Source organism: Poecilia formosa, unplaced genomic scaffold, assembly GCF_000485575.1.
Source record: "Poecilia formosa unplaced genomic scaffold, Poecilia_formosa-5.1.2 Scaffold34, whole genome shotgun sequence".
NCBI lineage: Eukaryota > Metazoa > Chordata > Actinopteri > Cyprinodontiformes > Poeciliidae > Poecilia > Poecilia formosa.
Genome location: NW_006799973.1, coordinates 1,621,642 through 1,641,296, shown reverse-complemented (window position 1 = coordinate 1,641,296; position 19,655 = coordinate 1,621,642). Strand labels below are relative to the sequence as shown.

General features: G+C 41.9%; 2 protein-coding genes across 8 annotated transcripts in view; both read right to left on the bottom strand.

Moving 5' to 3' along the window:
* The window catches only part of LOC103136735 (intermediate filament family orphan 1), an 18,155-nt gene extending 10,586 nt beyond the window's left edge, over nt 1-7,569 (bottom strand). For 4 of the 7 annotated variants that reach the window (XM_016670504.1, XM_016670505.1, XM_016670506.1 and 1 more), the window contains exons 1-2: nt 6,144-7,569; nt 40-100 (exon numbers count right to left, since the gene is read on the bottom strand). In XM_016670504.1, coding sequence (XP_016525990.1) covers nt 40-100; nt 6,144-7,138 — 1,056 coding nt within the window. In that variant the 5' untranslated portion in view covers nt 7,139-7,569. The remainder of the gene's footprint in view (nt 1-39; nt 101-6,143) is intronic. The other 3 variants (XM_007550119.2, XM_007550120.2, XM_007550121.2) reach the window with 1 other exon arrangement.
* Nucleotides 7,570-9,139: 1,570 nt separating this feature from the next.
* On the bottom strand, nt 9,140-14,893 carry gapdh (glyceraldehyde-3-phosphate dehydrogenase). Its single transcript, XM_007550118.2, has 12 exons — nt 14,823-14,893; nt 14,366-14,411; nt 13,167-13,266; nt 12,495-12,601; nt 12,277-12,367; nt 10,829-10,944; nt 10,659-10,740; nt 10,426-10,577; nt 10,242-10,320; nt 9,988-10,071; nt 9,599-9,696; nt 9,140-9,520 (listed from the first exon to the last, which is right to left on the bottom strand). Exons 2-12 carry the CDS (start codon nt 14,386-14,388, stop codon nt 9,451-9,453), a joined length of 1,002 nt encoding a protein of 333 aa, XP_007550180.1. The 5' UTR covers nt 14,389-14,411; nt 14,823-14,893; the 3' UTR covers nt 9,140-9,450.
* Nucleotides 14,894-19,655: the final 4,762 nt, after the last annotated feature.

Here is a 19,655-nt window from a genome sequence, read left to right as displayed (position 1 = left end):
ATATAGATCCATGCAGGAACTTTTGCCAGACAGTGTTACCTCTTGAAGATCTGCAATCTTCTGCTGCAGGTCCATCCTCATTGTGTATTCTTCCTCCCATCTAAAGACACACATGCCAGGGTGAGTAGCAGTTTCAGCCAGTCTGTACTCCTGCATCTTACTCCAGACAAATATAAAGTGCATGTCATTGCGCCATCTTTGACGTAAACTATCAATCCTCAAATATTCCATGAGGTTGCTCAGCATCCATTCAAAATTTTGTCTATGAGAAACAATACAGCACATGCCATAGCAGATATAATGCAACAGAGGGAACATTTCCTAAACCTGCACAGCTGGAGGCCTCTGAACCAGCTGACAGAAAACTGCCCTCGCCTAAAGCGATCAACGTTTTTTTTTTGTTTGTTTTAAATTTCTGAAAAACTGCCCAACTGCTGCTTCACCAGAAAATGCTGTTTCACTCATTTCCTCCTTTCACTCCTCAACTTTGTACTTTTATTTTTGAGGCGCGACAGCAAAACTTTAATCTGCTGCTGCGCTAAAAAAGGATCTCTACCATTTGTTAATCACAAATAAATATCAAAGATAGGAAGAATCTGTTTTTAAAGAGATGGTTTTTCAAGTCAAACATACATTTTTTAAATAAATTATGTGATGATAATTAGATTTAAAATGAGTTTTAGCTTCAATGCACATAGTTTCAGGTCATAACAAGCTTACAATAAGTCTTAATAAACATCTCTACTCTGCAAGATGAGCAGAGAGATATCAAATGTTTAACAACTGAGCTTGCAGAAGATTTGCTTATGACTCCATATGTAATTACTGATGGAGGAATCTGTGCGTGACAGAAAAATTGATGCAAGTGGTCAAACGGCACCACGTCAAGAACCGTCATTCTGTCAAATTTGGAAAAGCAGCGACAACGCCTTGTAAACATCAACTTCAGTGCGTTTGCTCAGACAATTATTTCATAAAACAACACAAAGATGAGGTGTTTACAACATTTTTTTGCAAATAAAAACCTGAAGAGTGTGGCAACCATTTTATTCAGCAGCCCTAAATAAATTACAGTGCTTCTACTTAACTTGATAAGTCTAAATCCAGATGTTCTGGTTTATTAGAGAACATTAGAGATCAAAGAGCATCACGAAGATCAAGGAACACAGATGTTTATAAGTTCAAAAGGAGGGTCGGGTTAGAAAACAACACCCCAGGTTTTGAAGAGACATGGTGGTCAGACCAAGAATGACCACCAACAAGATTATTCAGGAAAGCAGCCAAAAGGCCCACAGAGGCTCTGCAGGAGCTGCAAAGGTTTTCAATAGAACACCAAGCCTGGAATCCACAAATCAGCCTTTTTCATTAGAATGGCATCTTAAGAGTATATCCATGTAGGAGACACGGCAAATATGCTGCAGCTGGAGGAAACTACAGCTGAAAATGTTGCCGTCTGGTGGAAAACCTGCACATTTAGTCAAAGTCAAGACCTGAATCCAATAGAGGATCTGGGGCAAGACATGAAAACTAGAGTTAGGAGATCCTCTCTGTCCCGTCTGACTGAGTCTGAGCCAATTCAGAATACACAATGGGTAAAAACATTAGTCTGCAAATGTGCTCAGAAGGCTTGCAGCTGTAATTGCAGCAAAAGTTGGTACTACAAACGTTTTGACTCAGGAGAACTGAATACAAATCAAAACTTTTAAGATTTGCATTTGTGAAGAAATGAAAACAAAGGTTTCAGTGCAGAGCTGTTGCCTTGAAGGACCCGGGTTTGAATCAGACGACAGGCGGATGGAAAAAAAGTGGAAACAGTTAACCTTTTTTTCTGTATTTTAAAAGTAATATGAAAAGAATTTGTAAAAGTTGACGAGCTACTTTTGATTTCGAAAGGCACTTATTAGACTTGCATGCTATAATTGACTCAAAGCAACTCCTTTGTCCCTTAGGTGTAAAGGAAAGGCAAAAATTACTGAGAAGGAAAAACTTTTACTGTCAGAAGGGTTTTCCTACATGGGTTCTAGGGTCTGAAAGACATCACTTGGTTTGTGGGGAACAAATGAAAGAAAACTTTGAAGAAATAAAGTCAGAAATATAAATGTATGATTTTTTTTATTTTTAGTTTTATCTGCTTTCAATTTTTGACTCATGGTTTTAAAACACCATCCTAAGACCTCTTCATAAGGACCAATTTATTTTGACTCTGGAATGATATAATTTCAAGATAAAATACAAAGATTTCTAAAAAGAAAGGAACTCTAACAACTCTAACTTTGCTTTCATGCTGCATGAAAAGCAAACAGCTGAAACGTTTGCGGGGAAACGTGTGAGAAGTAAACTAAGCACTTTGCTGACTTCCTGACAGATGATTCGCATGCAGCTGCTCACATGATTGACTCACAAATCTTAACTTTAATACACTGAAAAGCCGCGAGACGAAAATGTGGTCTTATACCATCCACTCATGAGGGGAAAATCCACGCTCTGCATTCTGCTAAAAACTCTTGCAGAACGCTGCAAAACGCCAAACCCATCAGGGAATACTAAATCTGAAAGGATCTGAGTCATGAAGGAGAGGGGGCTCCAGGCGTTGAAGGGGGGGACGCTTGCTCGATGGGCGAGGTGCACATAGTCGAGGAGTGCTGAGGCCCCCTCCTTTTAGCTGCTACAGCTTTGCAGAGCATGCTGCATTGCAGATACAGTGTGTGTGTAGGGGGGGAGGTGGGGTACTGCGCAATGGAAGAAAGTGTGAGCAAAGGAGAGGAAGTGGGATGTCTGCTTCTGGTTTGCTCATGTAAAGGTAAGAAGAGACAGAGAGTGCGGTTACAAAAGAGGAGGGAGGTGAGGGGCACCGACTGACATGAAAAACAACAAGACACGGATGACAGAGGCTTGGATCAGTGCAACCTCGCTTCTATTTGGAAATGACGAATAACGTCACAATTGGAGAAATTTAAAGGCTCTCATCAGATGCACAGACACTGATTCATTTATTGTCTCAGCTGGACACGTGTTAATTCGGTCTCTATAGTCTCGATTTGCAAAGAAAGCAGGAGTCGGAGCAGCGTCGCATTCCTGAGCGGCTGCAGTCGTCTCTCCGCCTCGTCCACAAAGAGCCACTATAACGCGGCTGGGATGGTCTCTGAAGAATGAGGCGCTGATCGCTGGGACACAATGCGAGGGCATGCGGTGACGAGTGCGCAGGAACATGAGGCCTGCTGAAGGTCACTCAGAGAAGACAATAACTAACTGTGTCCCACACTGAAAACGAGGATTTAAAGGTGCATTACCTCCAGAAAAAGGGGGTTGATGCTGTGTCTTTTTCATTCACAAACTATAAAGGGATACTTCAGTGAGGTCCTGTTAGAAAGTGAGAAGCAGAAAGTAGATGACTCTCTTCCCATCTTCATTCAGCTTTGATCCAGGTTAGCTTTGCTTTTAGGCTAAAGCTACAGGCTGCTCAGACCTTTAGCCCCTTAAAGTTAAGCTATTTTACTGTCCATTAAATTGATTTTAATTAAATTAACATTTCTCTTCAGCACCCAAAATATCCAAAACAAACAAAACCCAAAATGCACAAGGGACACAGCCAAAATTTTCATCCCATTTACACTGGATGATTTATAACAGAGAAGTGATTATTTACAGGGGATATGGGTGCATCACCATTAACTTTCTTGTGTGAAACACGTACAGTGAAGTGTTTCCAGTTGTATTAAAAAAGCAAATCCATCTATTGTTTATCGTCCAAAATCGGAGGTACCAGGTCCAGACGGGGAAACTGGAGAATTCCAAGGCATTCCTAAGCCAGAAGGGATATACAAGAGTTTTCCCCAGAAACCAACCTGGATCCAGTGATTAACTGCTTCTAGCAACTTCTTAGCATCAGTTCTTGGTGTCTCCACCAAGATGAACTCTGGGCCCCTTGCAAAAACCTGCAAAACTACAGAGATATAACTATAATAAAATGTCGAATTGGCATCATTACTCAGTTTAAGTAGGCCAATACTCTGCTTTCAGTGGCTCTCAGAGCTGATTATTTTCCACCAAGTCTATAAAAAACCTTTGACTCAGTTTTTGAAAACTTCTGGGTTTTTAATGGTGTTGTTAAACCTAAAGCCTTCACAAACACCACTGGATGTCTAAAACAGTGGTGTCACATTAAGGAGACATTATTAGAGCATTTGTTTGCCGAGATACAGGGATGAGCGATATTAGCGTGTTTAGATTGCCTCCATGCACTGTGATCCTTCATAAACACACAGAACAAAACAGGGAAAAAGGTCAAACAACAACTGGATGAGACATATTTTATGACGAGGCTCTAAATCGGATCCTGCAGGTGCAACAGCAAACCAGTCCTCTGACTTGGAGGGAGAAGTCGATACTTTATGGTCTCAGACTGGCTGCTTCACACCTAACGGTGAACCAGTGCACAATAAAGTTCGTCGGCTGCACCTGGAGATCCATAATTACCATAAACACGACTAGCATGTAAACACAATAACAATTAAAGTGGCTTAAAAAGCTAATATGTGATAGTTATTTAGGTTAAATCTGTTTTATTGCTTCCTTTACTATCAGTTACCCCAACCAGAAATGTTTTGCATACTCAATCTTCAGAAGGTGTTTGACGCAGAATGCTAATTGGTGACGCACTGCCTCCTACATTCATTTCCTGTGTAATTAATTATTGGCCTCTGTCCAACATTAAGTGCAACAGTTTATGGGTCAAAAAAAATAGAGCTTGCAGAAATATTTTTTATTAAAAGTTGTTTTAAGACATTAGAAGTCTGATTTGGCCTTGGCTCCTCCCGGATTAGCCGTTAACTTCACCTGAAGGGTGGGCGCTTTCATATCGTCTATCATTTAAAGTGATACATTTCTAGCAATGACAAGAATTTTGGTTCGTAGTTGTCACGACAAATTCTAAGTAATGGCGCTTGTACCCCGCCAAAACTGTCCGTATTGATTGAGATTGTTCGTATCAATAATCTTAAAAATATGGTTAAATGCGGTTACTGTGAGCAGCTTAGTGATGCAAGTCACACGTCTTTATCTGACTGGTGTTTTAAAGAAGCACATTACAGCTGTATCCGTTTGTGGGGATTTGATGGCTGTGTCATGCAGTCAGAACCACACAGTTAACTAAAAAGAAGTAATAAAAAGTTCTTATTGCCACTTTTACTGTTGCAAAATATTGTGATAAAACTTTATCGCCCATGGCTGCTTCTCCTTTAGTCTCTGACACCAACAGTTCTGCATAATGTAGCTGCAAACTCAACACCACTCTGAAACGCCACAGTTTAAAACTCCTTTCAGCATCTCTGCAAATGGTATGCAGTTCAACTTCTCAAAAAAAAAAGTCTGAATTGTTCGAGTCCACAGAACAACATCTGATAACAGATACTTCTCACTAATCTGAATTTATACTAAACCAAGATGCTTTAAGAGTTATATACCGCAGGTTAGATATTAACATCTTATACGGTTTCAGCAGAACCCCATATGACTAAATCCTGAGTTATCCTCTTAAAGGGAAAGTCACACTGAACGCATTGCAGCAGTAAGCTGTTGTTCTGAGAGGAACATTGCAGAGTGATGTCATCTCACAGCCATGGCCTAAATCTGGCCCACATGATCATGATGATGATGGTGATGATGACATTTAGCTGATTAAATCGTTAAAGCAACAGAGATGAAGAATTCTAACCAGCAATAAGCTAAAAGAACCAGAAGCGGCCTCTGTTCTATCACTGGCTCAATAACAAGAAACTTCGGCTGCATTTTAGGAAATGAGTGCCACCACCTGGCCTTTCTGCAGTCCTAACAGTCAGTCACATTTATATTTAGCTCCTCACATGTGCATTTTTTTTTCCATGGCATTTGTGGCAGCAGCACCTGCCCCTGTGCTGAAAGCATGAGGTGAATGCAGACCAAGCTGGAGGTGCAGGATGGGCAGGTTTTGTGCTGACTCTGCAGATCAGCTGTCTCCTGCTGAAGAAAGCTGATCTGCAGCTGCTTAGCAGTCCTGCTCACCCATCCAATGAAGACCGTGAAAAAAAAAACACACTCAAGAAATAATTCTGCAATGAGAGGGTTTGTAGTATAACAGTTAAATAAAAGTGTTTTAGTCCATTTACCTGCGTTTGTACTCGTCTCTCTCTCGCTTCACCTTGGCCAGGACGTTGTAGAGCGCTCGAATCTCAGGGGTGATGGTGTCAATCTGGACCCCGACTCCATCCGGGTGCATCCAGGACACCCCGGGGCTTGGCAGGCGCTCTGCCCCGGGGCCAAACTTACGAGTGTGGTTGTAAGACCAGATGGTCCCCGGGAGAAACCGTGGAGGAGGGTTGGTGGAGTAGCTTTGGGTTGTTTTATTCGACCCTGGAGAGTCCACACACGGAGAGGCCTGGCTGATGGTGATGGCTGGGTTACAGGTGCCACTAGTTTGGGTAGAGCTGGAGTTTTCAGAGCCTGCTGGTGGGTGGGTTGTTGCAAATGAAGGTGGGAACAGGCTCGTGGGCCTCCTCGCTGAATTGTTGGTGTTGTGGAAGGGAAGAGAGCCTGGCCTGAGCGGGATGGTCCCTACAAACCCCGTCTGCACCCCGGCCTCCTGGGTGTGCAGCTTGTTCTCACAGCATCCATTCTGACAGCCCTTGTTGGCATCCAGCGCCTGCTGCAGCTGCTTCTCCAGTATCTTATTCCTGCGCTCCAGTTCGTGCACTTTGGCCAGAAAGCATCGGAACCTCAGGTTGAGGGTCTTGAGTACGCTGATGTTAGAGCCCAGGTCGTTCCTGAGGGCCATGGCTGCAGGGGGGTGCGGCTGCTGCTGCTGCGGCTGCTGCTGCGGCGGCGGCGGGGCTGCGCGGTGCTGGTAGGGGCCGCTGTGGGTGTGGTGGAGGTAAGGGGAGGTCTGCGGATGTCCCGGCTGATCGGGCCCCGGGGCGGCCTGATCACCCAGGAGAAGAGACGCCGGGTCCGGTGCACCGAACGCGGCTTCGGGAAGGAGGACGGAGGGGGAGTCCGGGTGTCCGGGGGCCTGGCTCTGCTGGGGGTGCTGCTGGAGATGCGTGTTGGCCCCCAACAAAGGATTCATGCTATGGTACTTAAAACTAAAGCGCTGCAGATCTGGCATGAACTCGGGCGGAGAAATGTCTTGCTACAGCAGAATAATATTTCAAGATAAACTTCACTGAACAGCAGCGCGCAGCCCGCAGAAGCAGCGTAAAACCACCACTGTTTTACCTGATTATGTAAGCGTTTATAAATAAAAACCTGATCCCTAAAGCCCGGAGGTCTTAACGTCGGCTGTTGCTGTTGCTGCTGCTGGATCCCTGATCTCTGACGGTCCACAACAACAACAGCAAATATGGAACCGAAACCCAGCAGAGGTAAACTCCACCAAACACCAAAGAGATGAGCTGCAAAATAAACCGAATGAAGTGAAGCGGAAAAAACGCAGAGGATGAATGAACAACAAACAAATCCAGCTTCTCCGCGTTAATGGTGTTCAGGCTGGGAGATGTAACCGCAAGCAGGAGCAAGTGCTGCGGGATTGGAGGATCCTGCTACCGTAAATACACGAATAGAAGTCCACAAAGCTCAGCGGCGCTCAGTGTTTCTGCCCCTCACTCATTATGACCCGTTACAGCCACAAACTTCAACGTGATTTGATGTATTTGATACATGATTTTAGAAACCTTAAAAAAATAATTAAAAAAAAAGATTCTACTTTTGTATCCACTACGATCAGTTTCTTTCACATCACACCATAAATAACATTTTAAACGTATTCAGAGCTTTGAACGTCGCACAAAACTCTACTTTATCGATGGGAAATAGTTTGGCACAACTGAAAGAGAGGCAGGAAAAGTCATTACTGGAGACAAATTGGCAGCTCTAATCAGAAGAGTCCAAAGTTGAATGTTTTTGACAGACCTGCAAAGCACAATGTGTTTGTTTCCCAAAATAAACACACCGCCCTCACAGTGACACTTAGTGGCAATAGCATGCTGTGGAGAAATCAGGGAAATGCTCGAAGAAATTCTGTTGAAGGCCTATTCTCAATTCATTTTTATTTTGGTTACAGCTGATTCTAGCACAAACCATTTTCAACACAGCTGGCTGTCGTTCTCAACAGCTCCATTTCTTTATGGATCTTATTTTGCTTTTTTTTTTCTTTTTTTTTTTTTAAAGACAGTTGCCACACCACCAATTGAGTCGATTTATTTTAAGGATCTTGTAACATTAATATTCGTTTGATATGCATGAAAAAATGTGAACGTATAAACCAAGTATGCTTTGGACTCATGATGGGCCAGGGACAAGCAGTCTCTATTGTGCAAGACCTAACTTGTCAAATTCAGCTTGGAGTTTTTACTTAATAGTCCAATTAAATGCATCATTTTGAAAATTTGGATACGTTTCTCATAGTAGCAGTAAGTTTGAACAACCATTTCATTTTTTTTCAGATTGGGAAAATGTGGATCCATTTCAAAAGATTTAAAAAGTGGAAAGAATGATTTAATTTTGAGCTGTAGTAAAATAGGAAAGTTTGTGAAATGACACATTCAGACCATTCTGTAGATCTGGCCCAGTTTCTGTTTGAGCTTTGTCATTACAAAAGCACTTTAAGCCTTCGGAAAGGACATTGAACAATTGAATACCAAATTAAATCTAAGCAAACTTGCATGCAAAGCCAGAATAGTAAAAAAGAAAAGAATTTAAGTCCACCAGATGCCAAAACAAGGTACCTAAAATTTGTGTTTTTTTTAATCAGTACAAGACTCACTGTTCGCATATTTACACACAATAAAGAAATGAAAACCTGCTGCACATAATCTGCATATTCAAATTCCTCCCACACTATTGCATGAGTAGGAAGGAAGAACACTCCTTCAGCATCACCTGCCTTTGCATTTGATGCTGAACACATAATTGCAAGTCCTGCTAATGCAGATATTTTTAGATGCGACACATTCGAGATTACATTTCCTCACCACACCAAAGAGCTGGTGAATGGCTTTGTGGAATTTGAAAACAAAACAAAATATATAGATTGCAGGAGAAATGGGGTTAAGTTGGAGGTGGAAGATCATTTTAAACTGCATAGCAACAAGAAAGGACACAGAAAGCCTTAAATCTCACAAAGGACTTTATTTCGCCACCGACTGCAGCTCTAGACCACTGCAGACAAGAGAACTTCCACACCTTCACTCCATCCAACACAAGAACAGAACAGAGTTTACCAAATAAAAAAAAAGAAAGAATTGGTCAACAGATTAACTCGTTTGTCATGTGGGACGTTTCCTCAGGCATGCGATGATGGTAGGGGTCGACCATCTGATGGAACTAGGCAGAGTCACAGATCATACATCTTGTACATTTACAACTCTGTATAGAAAGGAGAATGAAAGCAACACTGTGACAGCCAGTCAGCTGGTTGCTTTACTCCTTAGAGGCCATGTGGGCCATGAGGTCGCAGACGCGGTTGCTGTAGCCGTACTCGTTGTCGTACCTTAAAGCAAAGGGAAACGAGTCATAAGCATTGTGGGTAGTAAAAATGCAGGTTAATCAGGTTTTGCTAAAGGCGCACCATGATACGAGCTTGACAAAGTTGTCATTGAGGGCGATGCCAGCGCCAGCATCAAAGATGGAGGAGTGAGAATCGCCGTTGAAGTCTGTGGAGACGACCTGCAGGAGAGCAAATAGGACAAAGTGAGCAAATTAACTCCCACCAGCAAGATTAAGAAACATTTTAATTACATTTGGAGGATATTCCTTTGGGTGCAGTAGGAACATTTGGCTCATATTTTGCTCTTTTGGGATTCATGACCCACTGGCCTTGTCAGCTGAAACTGCAACAAGAGAGATCAGCCATCTTTCCCAATTTATTGAGCAAATCTGACCCAACATTATAAGGTAATCAGATTCACCATACTTTGTCCAAAGTCAAGATTCCAACAAAAAGAAAAGTGTGCCAACCTGGTGCTCAGTGTATCCCAGAATGCCCTTCATTGGACCCTCAGCTGCGGCTTTCACAACCTTCTTGATGTCATCGTACTTGGCCTGTAAAAGACGAGTAACTTGAAACCTTTTGGCAACTAAATGAAAATTTAACACAGATGAGCAAAGTGCAATTTATTTAGCAGTAAAATCACTGTCATTTTTGTTCACTATTCCTTTTATGTTGAGGAATAAAAAAAAATGAAGAGGGATTCCAATTTCCCGCAACTTACTGGTTTCTCCAGACGAACGGTCAGATCAACCACCGACACGTTGGGAGTGGGGACACGGAAAGCCATGCCGGTCAGCTTACTGGAAAATGACAAAGCCAGACCACAACAGATGCACTTAGGCAAATCAACACATCTGCTACAGGTATAGACTATATTAAATAGCAAGATATTTTTGGAGACCAACCCGTTGAGCTCAGGGATGACCTTGCCAACAGCCTTGGCTGCGCCAGTGGAGGCGGGGATGATGTTCTGGCTGGCGCCGCGACCGTCCCTCCACAGCTTGCCGGAGGGGCCGTCCACGGTCTTCTGTGTGGCAGTGATGGCGTGGACTGTGCTCTGGACGAGGAGATTAAAAGAGGATGCGGCTTAAAGCAGCGCCGTCAGCCCAAATGTTCCAGGATGAAGTCAAATTCTCACCATCAGGCCCTCAATGATGCCAAAGTTGTCATTGATGACTTTGGCTAGTGGTGCCAAGCAGTTGGTTGTGCAAGAGGCGTTGCTGTTAAAGGGAGACATTTTAAGAACAATTAGCCTAGTTGAGGCGATTGGTAGAAAGTTATTCTGCTGTTCACATGGATAATCCTCACCTGACCACCTGGAGGGATTTGTCATACTTCTCGTGGTTGACGCCCATGACAAACATGGGGGCATCAGCGCTGGGGGCAGAGATGATTACCCTCTTGGCACCGCCCTTCAAGTGAGCCTAAAGTAAAGTGTTGGGGAGTGTGGAAAGAAGAAGAAAAGGATTTTCACACCAAGCAACTTTCTAAACATGATGCAAAAATGTTTTACATCTCAAAGAACAATTTTGTAGTCATGTTTATTAGGAATTAATCCATTTTTAAATACATTTCGAAAGCTGTATGGATAACTTTAAAGGCAAACATCCATTTTGGATTTAAACAGACATATGCAGCAACTAAAACACTGAGGGAAACATCAGTTTGTCAGGTTAATGATTACTACCATTTAATTTAATCAAAATATGCAAAAATGTAGCCGCAGACAAAAATCTGAGCAAAAGACAGTGGGCTTCATATTCCAACTGAGACTGCACTGCTTGCATTCAGAGAAATAATGTCTTTGAAACGACTCATTTACTGGTAGCTATTAAATAATGTGTAAGAAGTCAAGACTAACAAGCGACACTGCCAAGAGGCGTGCAGCCTCTACCGTCAGAGGCTGCTGGTTGGTCAGAGAGAAAATGGGCAACATGCATCACTTTTTGTTTCATCCAAGAAAAGTTCTCAAAAATGAATGGTCACCAAGTGGAGACGGCAAAACTTTATAGCATGCTGAGGAAGAAAATGCAATTGGGGCAGATTTTAGCAATGACTTATATCCTCAGTAGTCCAAGGCTTTTAGGTTTTGGGGTCCTCAAATTGTCAATGAATAGATGTTTGTAAATGCTGTATATTTTCTAATTTTCAAAGGAAGTTTTGTACCTACAGAGTTTAATTTGATGGATTTGTGTGGAAATCACTCTACTTCACAAATCTTGTTTTTTGAAACAAATTTTAAAAAAAATCTACCAATACAAAGGTTATTTTGGAAAAATCAATTTTCATGGGGACATGGCCAAAAACCTTCAAGTTTATCTACACATGTGATCCGTTTTGCATGCAATAAAGGAACCAATTCAAGAGGGGGCATCAAAATCAGCTGTAGTCCACCACACTACATCCAGTAAATGTGACCGAGTCTGGTTTGTTACGACATGAGAGCTTTATAAAACCGCCATCAGCTACACCAGCTCATCTGTGTTGGCCAGAGGAGGGAAACATTCTGGACATGCCATGAGTTCATCCAAATGTGCAAAGCCTTCCTCCATCTTTTCCCCAAACCCATGAAACTCTTGACATGCTACTTAAACAAGCGCATGTAGCGGAAAAACAGTACTTCCCCAGTACCAATGAGATTCTCAATTTTTTTAATTTTATTTTATCCATGCATGTTCCAAGCATAGTAACTGACTATTCTTAAAATATTTTCCATCTCTAAAAGAGCATTACACTCAAGAGGCGTTGGCACTTACGGAGGCCTTCTCAATGGTGGTGAACACACCAGTGGACTCCACAACATACTCGGCACCAGCCTCACCCCATTTGATGTTGGTTGGGTCCCTCCTATAGAAAGAAACAAAACAAAAGTTCAGCCGTTGCTGCCTTTAAGCTGATATTAGAGCATTTTTTTGGTGTAGACCTCATTGTGCTCCACTACTAAGCAAACTGTGAAATTGCCAGGTGAACTCACTCGTGGAAGACTGTGATTTTGTGTCCATCGATGACCAGCTTGTCTCCCTCGGCCTTGACCTCGCCTTTGAATCGGCCGTGAGTGGAATCGTACTGGAACATGTAGACCTGAAAGGACCAGAAATTAACTTTACAGCTATACAGTCACATTCAGTAAATCAGAATATGCATCCAATTAAGCTCATTTATCAGATTAGAAGTGCTTTTGAAAATTTATCACGTTAAACCAGGTATCAAATATACTTATCAAGAGATTTCTGTAATTTTTTTTATTGGCCTGATGCAATATTCTAATATTATGAGCTGCAAGTGGAAAACATTTTCAAACATTCATCTAAAATGTGTTTGTTGTGATCAAGTTCCTGAAATATATGGACTTAATATTCCACTTTCTTTAATGGGTGTGTTTATGTGTAAAGTGTCAGTTTTGCGTGTCCATTCTCCATTTTCTGGTAATCACTGCTACATTTATGCCGTTATTGCTTCCCTTATGCTCAGTTTTCTACATCTGGTAAGGTTGTTTTTCCTCCCCCAAGGCCATGGCACCCTGAGCAGGGAGTCCTAGTCAGCCATATCAAAAATAACCACTGCTCATTAAAAATATTACCTCTACTTTGTAAATCTTCAGCATGTGTTCATGATGACGTGACCTGGCTCTCATTTTTTGACCTACCATGTACTCCAGGTCGATGAATGGGTCATTGATGGCCACAATCTCAACCTTCTTGGAGGTGAAACCAGCACGGGTCACCAGACGACCGATGCGGCCGAATCTGTAAAAAGGTGAACAAAAATGCACTTCTCAGTCTGGCCTCTAGATGGCAACATGATGCCACCTCAATCGACCCAGTTTTGCTTTGGTTTCAGTGAAATTAAAGGTGAAAACCTTCATATAAATACAGAAATGAGTCCGTGAGATTCAGTTTGACATTCAGTAAAACCCTGGAGGGATCTGGTTCACTCTACTAGTGTAGCCCTTTCTTCCATGTGGGAATATAGATAACACCCCAGGAGACATGAAACTGCAGTCAAAGAAAGGCCAGAGTTCAGGAGGAGGGGCAGGAGGAGGTGTGTTGCAGGGGCTCTGACCGCGTTCTGTCGATGAAAGTCACAATGTTTCTCAAATGTGGTGATCCTTATGACGCCAGTGCAACGTTTGATCAATGGCTGGGTTAATCTTTAACCCTACGGGTCCAAAAATCCGGCCTGATATGCCGCGCTTAAACACTGCAGCTGCAGGGAACAGGAAGTCAGGCACGTAGAGGAAAAAGAGCAGATTCGTGATCCAACGTCAGACTGTGTGCTCTGCGACTTTTGAGTTTGCTTCCATCAGCAGGAAAAAAAAAAAAAAAAAAAACAACCTCCTGTCGAACAACCCCTCTGATGATGAAATTACTGCCCACAATGTTATCTGTTGAAGGCCAAAGTTCAAAGATCAGTAAAAGAATGCTGAGCAGTTACTCAATGGTCAGTTTTAAGGCACGAGCACCTGTGCATGTCCTCCATTGGAAAACACTTGTGGCTTCAGCTGCTGCAAATCATCGATTTTATCTGCCACAAGGGCTCTGGCCTCTAGTGGCACGATGTTAAAACAAAACTGAACTGTCAGGATTTAGGAATCAGATGTAATCAGTAGAAAAATGAACATCTAGAGCAATTTTCCCTGCAGACTTAAGCAATTTAAAAGTAGACCTCATAAAAAAACATACATGCAAGATTCTTTGAGCACAAACCTTTGCATCGACACAAAAATCTCTGTACACAAATAACTCCTTACATATATATGTATATGTGAGCTCCTGTTTAAAGCGGTTTTAATTAAAAGTGGCACCAGGTGTGATTTGTTATAGACAAGTTTAAAAGTGCGCTTACCCATTGATACCGACTTTCACCATTTTGCCTGAGTTGGTCTAGTCCTCTGAAAGGAGAAACAGAAATAGCCATTTAATCCACAAATGTCTACAATTCACACTAGTTTTCTAAAGAGAAGCATTTCTTTTTTAATATTTGCAGAAGAAAAAAACAGAAAAATCAAACAGGCAATAGACCAATCAATCTAGCTGAATACTGGGGGAAAGTTTTAATTTACGTGAACCAAGAGCAAAGAGTCTCTGCAAGAACACAATGGGATGAACAAAATTATAGTTTAAATATCTAGTCCAATATCCAAAAGGTCAAATTTCAAACAATGTCATGCCCACATGTTTTTAGACTCATTTAACAGAGCCATCCATGCTGTCAACAGGTGATTTGAATCAAACATGCAGCCTGCTAAATTCCTGCAGTTTCCTGACTAAAACGCTTTAATGACTTGCTTGGAGGCATTTACCGTTTGTGAGATGACTCAGTCTGTCTTGGGACTCCGGGTGTGAGTGGGGAAGAGCAAAGTTTAACTGAGTTTTTATGACTGACCAGGGCCCTGAAGCCACGCCCCTTTAGAAACGATCCTTGCAACGCCTCCTCCTGAATGTCAAGGTCGTTAACTGCAAAGTTTGAAACTTCACTTTTATCTGAGTTGCTACCGTCTCGTCCCTATCCTCCTGCTCATTATAAACCTGAATATTGCTGTTATTTAATTTGCATAAGGTGTCATGAAGTCTCAACAGTCCTGATTTAGACGGCCACACCTTAAAGGCCTCACATCGTGGTCTGAAAAAAGACAGGGGTCCCCTGCTGACCTTCTCAGTGAATGCAGCCACATGGAGCGAACGAATAGGTTGGTGGGGCGGGGGATCAAATCTCTGTCTTACTGACTGTGACATTTAATGTCCAAAGACCATGACCCTTCACTTGACTGACTCTGTTGCTGCTATTCTTTTCCTGCAGCTCCAATCTGCTCTGCAGAAGTCAAAAGTTGAAACCCGATTGCTCAATTTCGCTCACATATGCGCACAGGAGCGTGCCTGAGTCCATTTACTCAGTTGAACTGTGGCTTTTTTTGAGGCCATTTAGAAATACCAGAAAGGATGCATTGGAAGAAAGTTGTGTGTGTGTGTGTGTTTTTTTTTTCTTTTAAAGTCAGAATGCAGAGGAACTGTGGAGGTGTGTGCAAGGGGATCGTGCCTTGTGCTCCCAGATTAACTGCTTCACTTCTCTTCCCCTGCACACAAAGACATGACAAGGCTCGGCCATGTCAGCTGCTGCTTCCACATCTATTTTTGACTCTCTTTCCTGGCAACATTGTTGACATCAGAAAAGAAAGCTCTGCAGAGGAGATTAGAAAATGTCAAACCTGAATCATAACCATGTGAGTTTAAGCCAGGTCTGTGAGTTGAAACCTTCGACAGCGGCGTGGCATCTTGCAACCGCTGCACGCCTTGATCTAAGTGGAAAAAATTAAAATAAAATGATCATATCTGAGAACTTGTATTCGCCGTCTTTGTGCAGTTCTGCAGACGTGTCCCAGCTACTACTCTGCTTTAAAACTGGACACCTTTTGTGGGTTTCGTGGCAGCTGTCCAGTGTCCTGGCATTGCTGAACTACCACAACCCTGAGTGCCTGCATGCCAGTCTTGGCCGCCGCTTTAACAGCTTAAGGTCAAAGAGGGGAATTAAAGGTCAGGCTAAGATTAGACTCCGGCTCGCCAGCCAGCTCTTGAGCCAAGTTATCCTGAGTACTGTAAGTGCAGCCTCAATCAGATCACATGTTCCTTCTGTTTTACAACAGCGATGCGTTTTCGTTAAGAAAAAGTATTTGTAAGGTTTTATCAATGAAGCCTAATATGATTCAGGGTTTTTATGCCGTGGCAGCATTTCCATTTTACCCCACTGCTCTTAATTGTGTTGCAAAGAGTAGAAAATTAAATGTGCACCCATGCAAATCGAGCTAAAGCATTATTTCTACACCTCATACACATATTCGGGACAATGTCCAGATTGCAACATTGTGAGAAAACAAATAGTTGTGTGCAGACTGTCCTCTAGTGCCATCTTGTGTTGTGGTAGAAAACCCCACAAAATTCTCTTTATTGCAACTTTGAGGTTCAAAGGCTGCATGTGGAGAATAAATGATCCAGCATTTAAGACCAAGTATTGATTCTGCTTAAACTTTTTTTTGTCGTTTTGTCATGTTACAACCACAAAACGCAAAATGTGTTTTATTTGTATTAAATGAGACAGATTAACATAAAGAAGGCCAAAACTGCTAAGTGTAAGGAGAAATGGACATAATGTTAGAAATTACCGATAAAACATGAAAAGGGTGTCATGCATTTCTAATTCTGGCCCCCACTACCATGGGACCCCAAAACAGAATCCACAATCAATAAATGAAGTCAACTAGAGAGTTCAGATGTTTAATCTCTGCATTAATCCAGCTAATCTGTGAAGGCCTCAGGGGTTTGTTAGTGAACAAACAACAACATGGAAACAGAGGAACACAGCAGACAGGTCAGAGAGAAAGATGCTGACATGTTTAGAGTTTGATCATAAAGCAAAAATCCCAAGCTCTGTTCAATCCATCCTGGGGAAAATGGGACGAGCGTCGACCTAAACTGACAGGCTGAAGAAATCAGGTTTTCTGTTTGCAAGAAGCTACTCACAGCAAACGTGGAAGAAGCTGCTCGGTACAAATCAGACCAAAATTCAACTTTTCAGCCGACACGCAAAGAGCTATCTGTGATGGAAAACATATTACTTGCATTACACACCTAGCATCTGTGCTGTGGAAGATGGTGGTGGCAGCATCGTGCTTGGTGCTGCTTTTCGTCAGCAGGGACTGAGATGCCACTCCAAGTCGACGTCAAGGTCGGTCATTCGGAAAAGAAAATCGTTTAGTGGCTGCAAAATATCAGACCTGGGACTCGAGAGGCGTTTCCCCGTCAGGCAGGAGAAGAGACCTGAAACATGCAACCAGAACTGCAATGGAAATGTTTAACTTAAAGCATATTTATGTGTAAGAACTGCCCAGTGGCAAAAAAAAAAAATACAACTGAGAATCTGTGGTCAAACTTGATAAATACTGTCAGCTGTAATTGCAGCCAAAGGTGAAGCTAAATCTTCTCTCTGGTGGGCTGAATTCAAATGTGCGCCACATTTTTTAAATATTTGTTTTAGTAAAAAAAAAAATCTTATGTGTTGGCCTGAGATCTGTGAAAAAACACATAGTTTCTGGCTTTGATGCACAAAATGTGAAAAGGTTTCTTCTTTTTTTTGGCTGCTACAGTTAGGGGTGGTCACAGCGGATTACCTACAACCGATCTATGGAAAGGGAGATTATTCCTTCACAGTATTTGTTATTATTTATCTGAAAGGTTAATTTTATATAGTGGGGATTCGACGCTGCGAATCAGAAGTGAGGTGTAGCATGAGCAAAGTCAACGTGACAAAGACAGAATCATCCAAACGAGGCAGAAATGCCTCCCTGCAGTTTCTGGGTGTTTTTACTCGGTGGCATGAAGGACAAGTACCCAAAATGATCTGATGTCCACAAGACATGAAGTTAGTTTCTTCTTTTACCTTATTTCGTTTAAGTAATTAAAAAGCACAACTTTCTTGCCTGAAAAGGTGAAAATATCGAGTTATGTTGAAATAACGTCTTTGTTCTGCGTATGCAAAAATAATTCAGCTTTGAACAACTGGGCCTAAAAGCTGGAGGACCTGCTGTCACCAAATCCAGAAAACACTTGCACTTCATAGCTTGTACTTTTTTCAGTTAACATGATTTCCTTCCAGCGTCCATCAAACTTTTTAAAATCATCATTTGGAAACTCAACTAAATTTTGTGATTTGGACATAGGGTTGTGTTTTTTCAACCGATGACTCATTACAGTCATATTCATGCTGCCGGGGCTGCAGAGCATAGCATCATCACTCCAGACTTGGATGGCTCTTGTTTACTATGTTTTGCTGCAGGGAAAGTGTGGGCATCCACTTTCCCTGCCAGCTGATAACGGATTTTATTTTCTCTCATTTTGCCCACAAGACCTCATTTCAGATGTGGGCACTAATGTCCTCCAGGCTGGCTTCCTGCATGGGTTTTGAGTCACCCCTGCAAAAACACACCTAAACCAAAGAGGGGAATTATCTTGGAAATTAAGTTCTTCTTATTAGTACCTAGCTAACGTTTCATCAAGGTTGACAAAAGACACATGCAGGTTAAGCCAAAGGTTAGAATGGGGGTTCCTCCTATTTAATACTTCTGTTTCTCTAGTTTAGGTTATTACAAATAACTGAAGCTGTCTTAACTTTGCAGACAATCACCAGGTGACTAAGAACACATCCAAGCGTTGAGAAAAGCAGTTAAAGGAATGGATGTGTGGATGCGACTTTATCCATGTGAATAAAAAGAAATTAAAATAATTTTCTTCAGACCTAAAGAGAAACAATCAAGAGTCAGCACTCGGCTTTAGTTATTAGTGATTAGGCCAGAAACATGACCCTTTGGAGACACATAAGGACAGTTACAAAGTTGGCCTTCTATCCCCTGCAGAGCATTTCCAAAATTAAAAGCCTAATGTTCCAACAATACCTTGAGAAACTCATTCGTGCTTTTATGGCAAACTGCAATCAGAAAATTGCAGCTGATCCATAACGCTGCTGCTCAGTAAAACAAGGAGGACGGAGCTTGTAGTTCTGAGGACAGACTTTAAAATACGTTAGTTTATACGTTTTGGCTGAGTTGTCGTCGTACCAACCATCCAGACCACTCAGGTCTTCAGGTTCATGTCTGCTCTGCATCCCCAGAATCAGAACCAAACATGGAGAACCAGCATTCAGTTTTATGATCCTCTGTGTCTGGAGAACTGCAAAAATCCTGAAACACTGACTTCCTTTACATCCAACTTTTTATTGCCCCCCCCCCTTCCCCCCACATTTTTTTGACAATACAATGTAACATTATTTGTTTATTTGGTACAAATGAGTCCTCTGTATGTCATCCTGTTCAAATAAGAGACCACTTAAAATGATCAGTTTCTTTGATTTTACTTGTTATAGGTTTATGATTGTGTAAAATTAACATTGTTATTTCATTCTATGAACTACTGACATGTCTCCAAAAATACAAGCAAAAATTTAATATTTCTTTGCAGAAAATGGGCAAAATAACAAAAAAGATGCAGTGCTTTCAGACCTCAAATGATGCGAAGAAAATATTTATTTATAAGCAACAACACTAATGTTTTAAGGTGGGAAGAGTTCAGAAATCAATATTTGGTGGAAT

Coding starts and splice junctions, on each gene's coding strand:
- gapdh (XM_007550118.2), bottom strand. CDS start 14,388: ATGGTGAAAGTCGGTATCAATGG. Junction 13,267..14,365: donor GTGAAAGTCGGTATCAATGG/GTAAGCGCACTT, acceptor ACCTTTTTACAG/ATTCGGCCGCATCGGTCGTC. Junction 9,697..9,987: donor TGGGATACACTGAGCACCAG/GTTGGCACACTT, acceptor GCTCTCCTGCAG/GTCGTCTCCACAGACTTCAA.